General features: G+C 41.3%; 1 protein-coding gene across 1 annotated transcript in view; it reads right to left on the bottom strand.

Annotated features, from left to right (window-relative positions):
* The window catches only part of LAMB1 (laminin subunit beta 1), a 134,647-nt gene that overhangs the window by 96,853 nt on the left and 22,720 nt on the right, over window positions 1–15,074 (bottom strand). Inside the window, exons 3-6 of the mRNA XM_060778391.2 lie at window positions 13,520–13,655; window positions 7,504–7,577; window positions 624–812; window positions 471–534 (exon numbers count right to left, since the gene is read on the bottom strand). Coding sequence (XP_060634374.2) covers window positions 471–534; window positions 624–812; window positions 7,504–7,577; window positions 13,520–13,655 — 463 coding nt within the window. The remainder of the gene's footprint in view (window positions 1–470; window positions 535–623; window positions 813–7,503; window positions 7,578–13,519; window positions 13,656–15,074) is intronic.

The following is a 15,074-nucleotide window of genomic DNA, read 5'->3' as shown; positions in this document are numbered from 1 at the left end:
TAAAAGACTAAAAAATAATGTTGGACATGGGCGAAAAAGTGACGGGACGGTTTGTGGGAACATACGAGCAGATCTAAAACAATATAAAGTGCTTTGGAGGACAAAGTGCTATGGGATCATTATTCTGGGAAGGCACACTGGAACAACCACATTTTCAAGCTCTTCTTAAAGACTGCCAAAGTTGGGGCATGCCTGATGTCCTTAGGGAGTGAGTTCCAGAGTCGATGGGCCACCACCGAAAAGACCCTCTCTCTCGTCCCCACCAATCGCGCTTGCGATGCAGGTGGGAGCGTGAGCAGGCCCTCTCCAGATGATTGAAGAGATGGTGTGGGTTCATATACAGAGATGTGGTCATGAAGGTAGGCTGGTCCCAAGTACACAATAAGGGGTACAAGGTGATACTTACGAAGCACACAATCTAAACAAAATCACAAATAATTTCACAGAAAGAGAAAATAATAGATACATACTTTGAATCCTCGGGCTATACGGGTCCTCTATTCTAAACACAGGATCCAGAACACGGTAAATTACCTGAAACAAACATGATGTGTTATCAGCATCAGAAAGATAACTATACTAAAAAGTAAGGCATATGAAAAAAAAAACTCCAAAACACCAACCTCTCCTTCAGTGGAAGGTTCAATATCAGAGTAACGGGAATCACACAGAATGTCATCTACTTTCTTCATTGGTCCAACATTGATGCCCGGAAATGAATTCTCGCAGTCATAGGCAAAATATCTATACACTTGCCAGGTCTTTCCAAAATCTGAGGATCTTTCGATCAGCATTGCAGCTGGGCGAAATGTCTAAGAATAAAGAATAGTAATAGACATTAATATATTATACAGTAACACAAATATTACGTTTTTAAGATATCAAATACATTTGAAATTATATGTTTCTGTTTTTTCTAAAATGTATTTCTTTTCTCAGTTCTTGTGGGTTTTTTCGGGCTATATGGCCATGTTCTAGAGGCATTTCTCCTGACGTTTTTCTTTTCCTCATTTGTTTTCCTGAATGTTTTTTTCTGGTAGTTTTCAGAAAGAATAACTCAAGCTCATGGTGGACCATATATGTCAATCTACAGAATGTGCTTAAAACAACAATAAGTCTCTTGTAATTGCAGGTGCTTAAACAGGACAATGTGCCCAAGGGCCTGAAAGCAAGTTAATAATATTCATCAATCACTCAGGCTGTACAAGAACAAAGTTCACCTGCAACAGCAAAATTCCCAGACTGTGTATAGCTTCCAGAAGTTGCTTGATAGACATAGCATGCATGAAATCCCAGGGAGGGCAATATATCAGTGAAGATAAAGGGTACATCAGCCTTGGAATGTTTTTGAACTTTTTTTTTATTTACATCAGTCAGCCTGGTACTTACTTACTTACTTACTTAGGCGATCCCTTGTTGTCCAAGTAGGATTGTCTTCCAAGATCAGTGTAATGGTGGTGGATCCGTAGGTGACTGAGGAGCCCTATTCTTGATCTGCATCTTCTCTTGCAGTGAGGGCATTGGTTTCCAGGTGGAAGGCGGTCCTGGTCGGGGTTGGCTTGATGCGCCTTCCTCTTGGCACGTTTCTCTCTTTCACCCTCCATTCATGCCTCTTCAAATTCTACAGCACTGCTGGTCACAGCTGACCACCAACTGGAGCGCTCAAGGACCAGGACTTCCCAGTTCTCAGTGTCGGGATTGGCTTGATGCGCCTTTCTCTTGGCACATTTCTCTCTTTCACCCTCCATTCATGCCTCTTCAAATTCTACAGCACTGCTGGTCACAGCTGACCACCAACTGGAGCACTCAAGGACCAGGACTTCCCAGTTCTCAGTGTCTATGCCAGAGTTTTTAAGGTTGGCTTTGAGCCCATATTTAAATCTCTTTTCCTGCCCACCAACACTCTGTTTTCCATTCTTGAGTTCGGAGTAGAGCAACTGCTTTGAGAGATGGTGGTCGGACATCTGGACAATGTGGCCAGTCCAGCGGAGTTGATGGCGGAAGACCATCACTTCAATGCTGGTGGTCTTTGCTTCTTCCAGCATGCTGACTTTTGTCCACTTGTCTTCCCAAGAGATTTGCAGTGTTTTTCAGAGACAACGCTAATGGAATCATTCTAAGAGTTGCATGCGATGTCTGTAGATAGTCCATGTCTCACAGGCATATAGCAAGTTTGGGAGGACAAGAGCTTTATAAACAAGCACCTTGGTATCCCTATGGATGTCCTGGTCCTCAAACACTCTCTGCTTCATTTGGAAAAATGCTGCACTCACAGAGCTCAGACGGTGTTGTATTTCATTGTCAATGTTGACTTGAGGTGGCTGCCAAGGTAGCAGAAATGATCAACATTTTCTGTTACACCATTAAGCTGTAATTCTAGCATTGGAGAGGGATTGGCTGGTGGCTGGTGGAAGAGCACTTTGGTTTTCTCGATGTTCAATGAGAAGTCAGCCTGGTATCACCACAGAATCATAGAGTTGGAAGAGACCGCTTGGGCCATCTAGTCCAATCCCCTGACATGTAGGAAAAGCACAGTTAAAGCACCCCCGATATATGGCCCTCCAGCCTCTGTTTAAAAGCCTCCAAAGAAGGAGCTTCCACCACACTCCGAGTCAGAGAGTTCCACTGCTGAAAAGCTCTTACAGCCAGGAAGTTCTTCCTAATGTTCAGATGGAATCTCTTTTCCTGTAATTTGAACCCATTGCTCCAAGTCCTAGTTTCCAGGGCAGCAGAAAACAAGCCTGCTTCCTCTTCCTTGTGACATCCTTTCACATGTTTTATTTATTTATTTACATCACTTTTATCCCACTCATATCAGCCCGAAGGCGACTCAGGTCGGCGTACAAATCGGCACAATTAGATGCCATATAAAAATACATACATCGGTTAAAAGCAAAAAAATAAAATAAAAATTACAGTACATTACAGTACATTCAGCCCTGTTCAATAAACATTCTTGTTATTTTTATCAACTTATACCAGCCTCAGTGTGAATACCTTTGTGGTCAAAGCATTATTCAAGTCAGCTTTTAACAGCCTCTAAGAAATCTATAGTGGCACAGTGTGTGTTCACAGAACAAACTCTCAACATAAACTCAACCTGTTTATTATTAATATGGTGGCAGCGGATATCTTTTGAAGAATCATTTTAAGTCTCTCAGTTCCAGTGGTTCCCAGTTCCTAACTTTTAAATAGACAGTTGGTTCAGCAACTATACTCCCTCTATATTTTGCTGAGCTAGTCTGTAGTGGAGGTGTCATCGTTATAATTTGGTTGAGCAGCGTTGGAATTATTTTTCTGAATTTCCCTGTCTGATAAATTAATTTTACATTTTTACTACCAACTCGGCTGCGTCGTCGTTATAGGGATCAATCACTTCAAAACAGAAGACAGAAGTCTTCAGGAGAAAATTGAGACTTCTTCCCTGTATCATCTTCCCCGTACCATTGGGAAAATATATTAAAATAAAGGGCAAACATTATGCTTGAATGATTTAACTCATTATGCTGCTGTATCACCTTACACTAGATTGTTATTCTATATATGTGAAATCACTAGTCCTGCATTCTTCAGTTTCTAAAAAACCTATTGAATTCCTGACGACAATCAAGTAGGAAGAGTTTCAGAAAACAATTAACTGATTATTTAGATAAACAGCAGAGCTTCAATGATTAGAAATGTTTTATTCTACAGAAAGGAACAGCACGTCTTCATTATGGATACTATCATCTCCAACAACAACAAACACATTTGCTCACCAGGAACAAACAGCAAATGTCCAAATTATTTTCACATGAATTAACCTTTAACAAATGCAATCCCAGCAAAGCTGCAAATCTCAGGGGAGTCAAACTATTCTAGATCCCCCCAGTAAATTAAATTTTCAACCATATGGTACATCTGTTCTGCCAGGACATCTGTTTAGAAGGAAACAATAGCACTTTGTATACAGATGTTCTCCCACCCCTCCCCCCATCCTCCTTGATTTCAGTTGCCAAATGCAAAAGAAGTCTAAAACAATATTTTTGCTGTTTTAAGTAATGTTGTTGCTGGAATCCGATATGGATATAAGGAGTTGTACAGCAAACATTAGGTGGAATGGTAGTCCACGCTCTGGTTACATCCCATTTAGACTACTGCAATGCTCTCTACGTGGGGTTGCCTTTGAAGATGGCTCAGAAACTCCAACTAGTCCAACACTCGGCAGCCATGATTTTAACAGGAGCGGAGCGCAGGGAGCATACAACCCCCCTGTTGCGCCAACTCCACTGGCTACCGATCTGCTACCGGGCTCAATTCAAAGTGCTGGCGTTGGCCTTTAAAGCCCTAAACGGTTCCAGCCCAAGCTACCTATCCGACCGCATCTCTGCCTATGAACCCACCAGGACTTTGAGATCTTCCGAGGAAGCCCTGCTCTTGATCCCACCTGCTTCTCAAGCACGGCTGGCAGGGACGAGAGATAGGGCCTTCTCGGTGGTGGCTCCTCGGCTGTGGAACGCCCTTCCTACGGACATTAGACTAGCACCATCTCTAATGGTATTCCGCAAAAAAGTGAAGACCTGGCTGTTTGAGCAGGCGTTCAAATAATTAGTGCAATGATTGGTTAATGAACACTGGAATGGAACAATGGTTGACGAATCTGGATCATGTTTTTGATGATGAGACGACAGTGAATGGTTATTGTAGTAATTGTTTATTAATTGTGTAATGTGTTAGACTGTTAATTGTTTTTATACTGTAGCACTGAATTTTTGATGTTCTTATTTGTTGTGAACCGCTGTGAGTCGCCTTCGGGCTGAGAACAGCGGTATATAAGTAAGGTAAATAAATAAATACATAAATAAACTATTAACAAGACACATCAACAGAGATTCAGTGATTAGTATCTCCCTCTATGAACCGGCACGAACTGTAAGATCTTCCGGGGAGGCCCTCCTTTTGCACCCACCGCTGTCACAAGCATGGTTGGTGAGGATAAGAGAAAGGGCCTTCTCGGTGGTGGCCCCCTGCCTCTGGAGCATTCTTCTTAGAGAAATAAGACAGGCCCCATCCCTCCCCTCCTTTCTTAAGAGCCTGAAGACCTGGTGATTTAAACAAATCTTTGAGAATGACTAGTTCTAGCTCAGCCCCAGATACTGTTGAATATGGCCATATCTGTTTCTACCAATTACCCAGGTTACTTCCTCCTATTAGGCCCCGGAAATGAACAGCAATAGACTCTACCTATTTCCCGGGCCCTCTACAAATTGCACTATTTATTTATTTATTTGTTTGTTTATTTTGAACATTTCTACCCCACCCTTCTCAACCCCTAGGGGGACTCAGGGTGGCTTACAATTGGTAATAATTATTTATATTATATATATTTTATAAAAATTGTATAAATAATATTATAAAATACATAATACAAAATAACAAATATAACAATTAACATGAACATTAATAAATAAAGATTAAAACAGTATACTTACACTCAGATTAGCTATTGCCCGTCTGTTGGCTGTTTAGCTAGCCATCTACTAATGAATACTCCACTTAACTTATCCAAATCCTTTTCCATGCCATAGTCAAACATTATCAATTGTCCTTTAACCTGATTGCCCGAAGGCCTGGTCCCACAGCCACGCTTTAACCTTTTTTCTAAAGGTGAGGAGGGATGACAATGACCTAATTTATCCGGGGAGCAAATTCCACAGGCGGCGGGGGGGCCACCACCGAGAAGGCCCTGTCCCTTGTCCCTGCCAAGCGTGTTTGAGACAAAGGCAGGGCAGAGAGCAGGGCCTCCCCAGACGATCTTAAGCTCCGAGGTGGGACGTAGAAGGAGATACGTTCGGACAGGTACGCTGGACCGGAGCCATATAGGGTTTTATAGGTCAACACCAGCACTTTGAATTGTGCTTGGAATTGGATCGGCAGCCTGTGGAGCTGGCACAGCAGGGGGGTAGTATGCTCCCTGTATGACACTCCAGTGAGTAATCTAGCTGCTGCCCGTTGGACTAATTGCAATTTCCGAACAGTCTTCAAAGGCAACCCCATGTAGACCGCGTTGCAGTAATCTATTTGGGATGTGACAAGAGCGTGGACCACCATAGCCAGATCCAACTTTCCAAGGTACGGGCGCAGCTGGCACATGAGTTTTAACTGTGCAAAAGCTCTCCTGGCCACCGCCGAGACCTGGGGTTCCAGGCTCAGCGATGAATCCAGGATCACTCTCTAGCCTCGGCTCGGCCTTTTAAATCGCCTTGAACAGGCAGGATTATTTTAAATATATATGTGCTACCGTGATTTTTTATACTTATATTGTCTTCTTAATTTTATGTTTATGTTGTTTACTTTGTATGTATTGATGATGTTACTTGGAAACCGCTCTGAGTCCCCATGGGGAGATAGAGAGGTATATAAATAAAGTTTTGTTGTTGTTGTAGTACTTTCAAAAATAGGCCAGTTCTAGCTTATCGCTTTATATTGCAAACATAAAGAGAAAAAAATCAGTGCAAACCTGTATGAGAAATAAGACCTATAGCAGTGTTTCTCAACCTGGGGGTCGCGAAGGAGTGTCAGAGGGGTCACCAAAGACCATCAGAAAACATAGTATTTTCTGATGGGCATAGAGATTCCATGTGGGAAGTTTGAGCCAATTCTATCGTTGGTGGAGTTCAGAATGTTCTTTGATTGTAACGAACTATAAATCCCAGCAACTACAACTCCCAAAAGTCAAGGTCTATTTTCCCCAAGCTCCACCAGTGTTCACATTTGCGCATATTGAGTATTTGTGCCAAGTTTGGTCCAGATCCACCATTGTGTGAGTCCACAGTGCTCTCTGGATATAGGTGAACTACAACTCCCAAACTCAAGGTCAATACCCACCAAACCCTTCCAGTGTTTTCCGTTGGTCATGGGAGTTCTGTGTGGCAAATTAGATTCAAATCCATCACTGGTGGAGTTCAGAATGCTCTTTGATTATAGGTGAACTATAAATTCCAGCAACTACAACTCCCAAATTACAAAATCAATCCTCCCCCAACCCTACTAGCATTTACATGTGGTTGCATTGGATATTTGTGCCCAGTTTGGTCCAGTGAATGAAAATACATCTTGCATATCTGATATTTACATTATGATTTATAACAGTAGTTAAATGACTGTTATGAAGTAGCAACGAAAACAATATGGTTGGGAGTCACCACAACATGAGGGACTGTATTAAGGGGCCACAGCATTAGGGAGGTTGAGAACCACTGGCCTATAGAGTTGAACTGGACTTCCTTATTCCCAGGTATATGATTTCACCTTTAAATCTTTTTTAAATGTTTGGGATTTACTCAAAGCAGTACAGAAAATTCACAAAATGAATGAAACTATGCATTCCAAACAGCTTTGAAGGGAGTTTGTCTCAAAACCAAAGACACTGATTGTCTTACTATGAAACAGCCTGTTAACTGGCATCCATGACTAGTACACAGTGCACATTTGTGATGGGAGAGAATGTTATGGATTCTTTACCTTGAAGGTCATGATGAGATGAGTGAAATGGAATTCGGCTTCCAGATCCAATTGGATGGTCACATTTTCTATTCCTGCAAAGGGGGAGAGGAAATTGCACTGTAAACAAGAACATTTGTTAAGCATTGGATTTCAACTCTCTTTCTCTCTCTTTTTTCCTTGGGGGAATCACTCCACTCAACCCAAAAGCCTGCTGTTGTTCTTTGGCTCCAGTGATATGAAAGAACATCATATAGATTAAAATTACTACAAGTCAGCTACAAGTTGTTATATGCTAGAAACTTTAAAAAAGGATCAGTATTTGCTATCCTCTGCAAGGGATATTTAATTTTTTTTATTTAGACTACTTCTCCAGTGGTTCTCAACCTGTGAGTCCAAAAATATTTTGGGCTACAACTCACAGAAATCCCAGCCAGTTAACCAGCTGTTAGGATTTCTGGGAAATGAAGGCCAAAACATCTGGGAACCCATTGACATCTACTGTGGTCTTCAGCCACAGTAAGAAAACAAGTCACCTGGGAAGGTCAAGAGCTTGAACATTGTTTCCATCCTAAATATCTCGGTGTCACCTTAGATCGAACATTAGCATATAGGAAACACTGCTTGAACACCAAGCACAAAGTAGCTGCACGCAATAACATCCTGTGGAAACTTACTGGCAGCACATGGGGTGCAGACCCAAAATTAATAAGAACATCAGCCTAGCCTTGTCTTACTCAACTGCCGAGTATGTTTGACCTGTTTGGCATAGGGCTGCCCATGCAAAGCAGGTGAACATAGCACTGAATGAAACAGAATAATCACAGGATGTCTTAAACCTACACCTGTTGATAAACTCTACAAGCTAGCTGGCATTGCCCCCCCCCCCTCCGATGTGCGATGGGAAGTTGCTGCTAAATGTGAGAAAAATAAGGTTGAACACTGTGAAAGCCATCCACTGCATGGCTACCAGCCTCCTCTCAGTAGACTCAAATCAAGGAAAAGCTTTATGAGAACTACCACTCCTCTTGGCGTCCCCCCAGCAATAGCAAGGGTATCCCTCTGGGCAGCTAGACTAGTAAATCTCAACTGGAAGACCCCCCACGAGGGTCTTCCTCCAGGGGCAAACCAAATATGGGCAACTTGGAAGTCCCTGAACAGACTCAGAAGTGGAGTCGGCAGATCAAAAGACAACCTGGAAAAATGGCACTACCTAAAAGAATCCCACACCTTATGTGACTGTGGAGCAGAACAGACAATTCCGCATCTGTATGCTTGTCCACTATGCCCTGCCTCATGTACAGAGGAAGACTTGTTGGGGGCTACAGATAATGCCATTGCTGTTGCCCATTTTTGGTCAAAAGATTTTTAGTCACCTGCGCTCCTTCTATTTATATCGGTTTTATACTAATTTATGCAATGCTTTTTATACGAAATAAATAAAAGCGACAGTCTCTTAGAGTGGTTTACAAATGGCTAATTTGGCGGTTCCATGTACTCAGGTTTAAAATCTAAATAAGACAAGACATACAAGAAAAAAGGGAATGATGGTTTCGGAGTCCAATAACGACTGCCTCTTCTTCTCTCCCTTTAATGCCAGGACAGTTGGGATGGATGGAGGGCCATTCATTTGCTCCAGGGCCTTGATTTGATGGAACTGTTCTTGCTTCCTATATGGAATCTATGGAATATATGGTTCTCCATCTGTCATTGTCCTGGACATTTAAGCAATGCTAGTCAGCACAGCCAAGAGTGAAGGTTTGATGGAGGTTCAACAACATCTGGAGAGCTCTTTCATCTCCATCCCTTACACGAAACTTTATAACACAAAATACCAATTATGGGAAACATTAACATAGCTGAAAGCTGATTAGATGTGAATTATCACATCCATCTTCCTCTTACCATGGTTGGTTGGGGTTTTTTTTTGGGGGGGGGGGGGGGAGGGAGTTCTCTGAATAAAGGTTTTTAGGACAAATCCGTGAATTCTGCATTATTTGTAAACAATGTAATACTTGTTTAAAAATTCGAAGTGTTTGCAAAACCATCCCCATGGTTTGCAAAACCATCCCCACCAAGGGCTGTGGTGGCACAACAGATTAAACCGTTAAACTTTTGAATCTGCTAACCTAAAGGTTGGCAGTTCGAAACCATGGATCGGAATGAGCTCCCGCTGTTAGTCCTAGCTCCTGCCAACCTAGCTGTTTGAAAACATGCAAATGTGAGTAGATAAATAGGTACCACTTTGGTGGGAAGGTAATAAAGGCACCTATGCATCCATGCTGGCAACACAATTAAGTGGGTTCTATGGACAACAGACTCCTTGACATGGAAATGGAAAAAGAGCACCTCCCCATGGCCGGAGTTGAGCACCGCCTCCAGAAGCCGGAGATGAAAGGAGTAGCCCTTACCTTTGTTCTGTGTATTTATGTGTTATTGTTATTTCACTGTATTAAAGACACTGAATGTTTGCCTATCTGTGTATGTTGCAATCCGCTCTGAGTCCCCTTGGGGCAGTATATATATAAAGTGTTGTTGTTGTTGTAACACTAAAATATTTTTGTATACCACAGTATTCTCAACATTCATACAAAATTTGCATATGATTGAACAGTAAAAATGTTCAGCATGGTGTGTCAAACTGCACTACAATATCTGGAAGTGATCAGTTGACACAGATATATTACACTATGTAACATTACTTTTGTTCCTGGGTTATAAATGTCATTTCCTAATTGGTTCTCACATAAAAGCATGGGAAAAGTTTATTAAACTGTAAAAACTTTGTTTTTGTGTGACATCCTGCAGCACATTTTGCTATAGTTTTTCAATGTATATCTGATAGATTTTCAATCTATCCAACACAGTTTGTAGCAGCCACAAAAACAAAGTTTGTGGCATATAACAACTACTTTCAAAGTAAGTACCACACAAGTAAACAGGAAATAACCCTTTCAAACCAGGAACAGAACATTTTTTTCAAATTTTGTTACATAGTGTTATCAGCAGGACAAGAATATTGAATATGAACACAACTGGCAAGTTTTAGCTGTTTAACTATAACCCTCCTGTAAGTCTTCTTTTAGTCCAGATATTATGAAAATAGAAAGAGAGGAGTTTGTGTTATTCTAATTCAGATACAGTTAAACCTTAGCTATGTTTGCATATGACATTAAGTGTTTGAGGTTAAAGATTAAGCCGCCAAATCCTTCAAGTGCAATAGGCAGGAAAAGGATGCAACTGTGCTCTCAAAATTTTAAACAGCAATAATTTTAAATTAAATACGAATTGTAATAAATGTTCTTACTAGAGCCTGGTCCAATGAGAATACATAAGCTGCACAAAAAGAATCATGTGCTGTTTATTTCTCGTGGAAACTTGTGTGAACTTTGTGCTGAAACTTTATCTGATGCCAAGTTTAATGCAATAAAATTATGGGACAGATATTTACAATACTGAACAGAAAACTTTGCCGAGAGCTCAACTTAGTTAATTCATTAAAGATTAAGAATAAATCCCAAAAACATTTACTCAGAAGGAAAGTAGCTCTGCATAGAGTAGGCTATACAGGCAATCCCTGAGTGTAAAACATCTGATTTACATATTACTCATAGTTAAGAATGAGTCCCCTTCGGGGTGAGAAGGGCGGCATATAAATGTCGTAAATAAATAAATTAAGAATGGGGTTGAGACAACATGAAGTGAGAGAAATTCACCCCTCGGAAGGGAAAAAGTGAGGTGAAATCTCATCTCACTTCTGAAGAGGGGCACAGACAGCAAAACAGACACCACAAGGGCATTAACCCTTTCATATAGTATCCAAAACTTGCATCTATCTATCTATCTATCTATCTATCTATCTATCTATCTATCTATCTATCCATCCATCCATCCATCCATCCATCCATCCATCCATCCATCTATCTATCTATCTATCTTACCCACCTCTCTTCATGGTTCGAAGTGGGTTACAACATTGCTAAAACACATAATCAAGGCATCTAATCAATAAAGGTGCTACCCACCTATCTCTATCTATCTATCTATCTATCTATCTATCTATCTATCTATCTATCTCAGGGGTCCTCAAACTTTTTAAACAGAGGGCCAGGTCACAGTCCCTCAAACTGTTGAAGGGCCGGATTATAATTTGAAAAAAAAATGAATGAATTCATAGAATCATACAATCATAGAATCAAAGAGTTGGAAGAGACCTCATGGGTTATCCAGTCCAACCCCCTACCAAAACTTGCATCCATCTATCTATCTATCTATCTATCTGTCTGTCTGTCTGTCTGTCTGTCTGTCTTACCCACCTGTCTTCATGGCTCGAAGTGGGTTACAACATTGCTAAAACACATAATCAAAGCATCTAATCAATAAAGGTGCTACCTATCTATTATCTATCTATCTATCTATCTATCTATCATCTATCTATCTATCTATCTATCTATCTATCTATCTATCTATCTCAGGGGTCCTCAAACTTTTTAAACAGAGTGCCAGGTCACAGTCCCTCAAACTGTTGGAGGGCTGGATTATAATTTGAAGAAAAAAAAATGAATGAATTCATAGAATCATAGAATCAAAGAGTTGGAAGAGACCTCATGGGCCATCCAGTCCAACCCCATTCTGCCAAGAAGCAGGAACATTGCATTCAAATCACCCCTGACAGATGGCCATCCAGCCTCTGTTTAAAAGCTTCCAAAGAAGGAGCCTCCACCACACTCCGGGGCAGAGAGTTCCACTGCTGAACGGCTCTCACAGTCAGGAAGTTCTTCCTCATGTTCAGAATCTCCTTTCCTGTAATTTGAAGCCATTGTTTTGTGTCCTAGTCTCCAGGGAAGCAGAAAACAAGCTTGCTCCCTCCTCCCTGTGGCTTCCTCTCACATATTTATACATGGCTATCATATCTCCTCTCAGCCTTCTCTACTTCAGGCTAAACATGCCCAGCTCCTTAGGCCACTCCTCATAGGGCTTGTTCTCCAGATCTCTGATCATTTCAATTCCTACGCACACTGCACATATCTTATTTGTAGTGCAAAAAACACTTTTAAACAATACAATAATTAAAATGATGAACAATTTTAACAAATATAAACTTATTAGTATTTCAATGGGATATGTGGGACTGCTTTTGGCTGATGAGATAGGATTGTTGTTGTTGTTCTGTGCTTTCAAGTCGTTTCAGACAGGTTGACCCTGAGCGAGGGCTGGGTAAATGACCTTGGAGGGCTGTATCTATCTATCTATCTATCTATCTATCTATCTATCTATCTATCTATCTTTCTATCCTTCTATCCTTCTATCTATCTATCTATCTATCTATCTCCAGTTCCACTTAAAAAATTACGTGCTCTGACTTACATACAAATTCAGCTTAAGAATAAACCTACAGAACCTGGATGGGTTTCATGCCTTCTTTGGGATGAGAACCTCAGTCTTCCAAGAGTGGATCTACACTGTAGAATTAATGCAGTTTGACAGCACTTTAACTGCCGGCAGTGCAGTGAGTTAAACCCCTGTGCCGGCAGGACAGAAGACGATAGGTCGCAGGTTCGAATCTGGGGAGAGCACGGATGAGCTCCCTCTATCTGCTCCAGCTCCCCATGGAGGACATGAGAGAAGCCTCCCACAATGATGGTAAAAAAATCAAAACATCCGGGCGTCCCCTGGGCAATGTCCTTGCAGACGGCCAATTCTCTCACACCAGAAGCGACTTGCAGTTTCTCAAGTTGCTCCTGACACGACAAAAACACACACAAAGATACACACAAAACTGTCGTAATTGAAAGCTATGGAGTCATAGGTTTTGTCATTTGGCAAGGCACCAGCATTCCTAGGCCCCTTCTACACCACTATATAATCCAGATTATCTGGATGACAGGGTATCTCCAAGATACCTTGTCAACAAGTGTCCTGATCAGGTCCTGTAAACTCAGAGCCATGCCTTCCTTGATTGAATCAACCCATCTGTAATGCCATCTTCCTCCTTTCCTCCTGTCTTCTACTTTGCCAATAGAAATAAGTAACTTACCATTTTCCGACTGCCACCACAACTTGAGACGGTTTGGCGCAAACGTCGTGACCACATTTTCAATGCGATGGCTATCAGGGTTGATTGTCTCATGAAATGGGTCTCGTGAATCACAAATGAAACACTTTTTATCCTCCTAAAACAAAACAGGTAGATTACTTTGAATGTCCCCTCCAAAACTTGCAGATGCCTCATTGACAATCTCAGTGTGTTTGATTGGATTGCAAGCAGAAAATAAAACACTTTGATGTGTATCATGTTTATTTCCTTCTTGTGAAATACACTTAGGTTGAAGCTATTGCCTCCATTTCATACATTAATTCATTCAAATTTAAATTACATATATTCCCATGCCTTGATATCCATGGAGAATTGGGTCGAGGACCCCTTTCAGATACCAAAATCTACAGATATTCAAGTAACATTATACAATAGCATGGAATTTAGATATAACCTGCACACATCCTCCTGTACACTAAACGATCCCTGGGGTGTTTATTATCTATATAAATAAAAAAAGTAATGTATTGTCAAAGGCTTTCATGGCTGGAATCACTCAGTTCTTGTGGGTTTTTTCGGGCTATATGGCCCTGTTCTAGAGGCATTTCTCCTGACGTTTCGCCTACATCTATGGCAAGCATAGATCTATGAACTCACCTCTGAGGATGCTTGCCATAGATGCAGGCGAAACGTCAGGAGAAATGCCTCTAGAACATGGCCATATAGCCCGAAAAAACCCACAAGAGCTGAGAAAAAAAGTAATGCTTGTCGACGGCTTTCATGGCCGGAATCACTGGGTTGTTGTAGGTTTTTTCGGGCTATATGGCCATGGTCTAGAGGCATTCTCTCCTGACGTTTCGCCTGGATCTATGGCAAGCAACCTCACTACCTCTGAGGATGCTTGCCATAGATGCAGGCGAAACGTCAGGAGAGAATGCCTCTAGACCATGGCCATATAGCCTGAAAAAACCTACAACAACCCAATGTAATGCTCGTTTGTGGGATTAACATTACTAAAAAACGACTGGACAAATCGCCACCAAATTTGGCCACAAGACACCTACTAACCCAAGGAGTGACTATCACTCAAAAAATGATTTTGTCATTTGGGAGTTATAGTTGCTGGGATTTATAGTTCACCTACAATCAAAGTGCATTCTGAACTCCACCAACGATGGAATTGAACCAAACGTGGCACACAGGACTCCCATGACCAACAGAAAACACTAGAAGGGTTTGGTGGGCATTGACCTTGAGTTTGGGAGTTGTAGTTCACCTACATCCAGAGAGCACTGTGGAGTCAAACAATGATGGATCTGGAACAAACTTGGCACGAATACTCTATATGCCCAAATATGGACACAGATGGAGTTTGGGGGGAAATAGACATTGACAATTGAGAGTGGTAGTTATCCTTATTTTATACAGCTGTGTAGAAGGGACCTTGATGAAACGTTAATTGAAAAGCATGAGCAGGATGTCTGGCAAAGACAAAAAAGTTTTTACAGTTTAGTAAACCTTTTCCCCATGTTTTTATATGATTACTAGCCATCCC

This window comes from Anolis sagrei, chromosome 5 (assembly GCF_037176765.1).
Source record: "Anolis sagrei isolate rAnoSag1 chromosome 5, rAnoSag1.mat, whole genome shotgun sequence".
Classification (NCBI taxonomy): domain Eukaryota; kingdom Metazoa; phylum Chordata; class Lepidosauria; order Squamata; family Dactyloidae; genus Anolis; species Anolis sagrei.
This window is presented reverse-complemented; position numbering and strand designations above follow the sequence as displayed.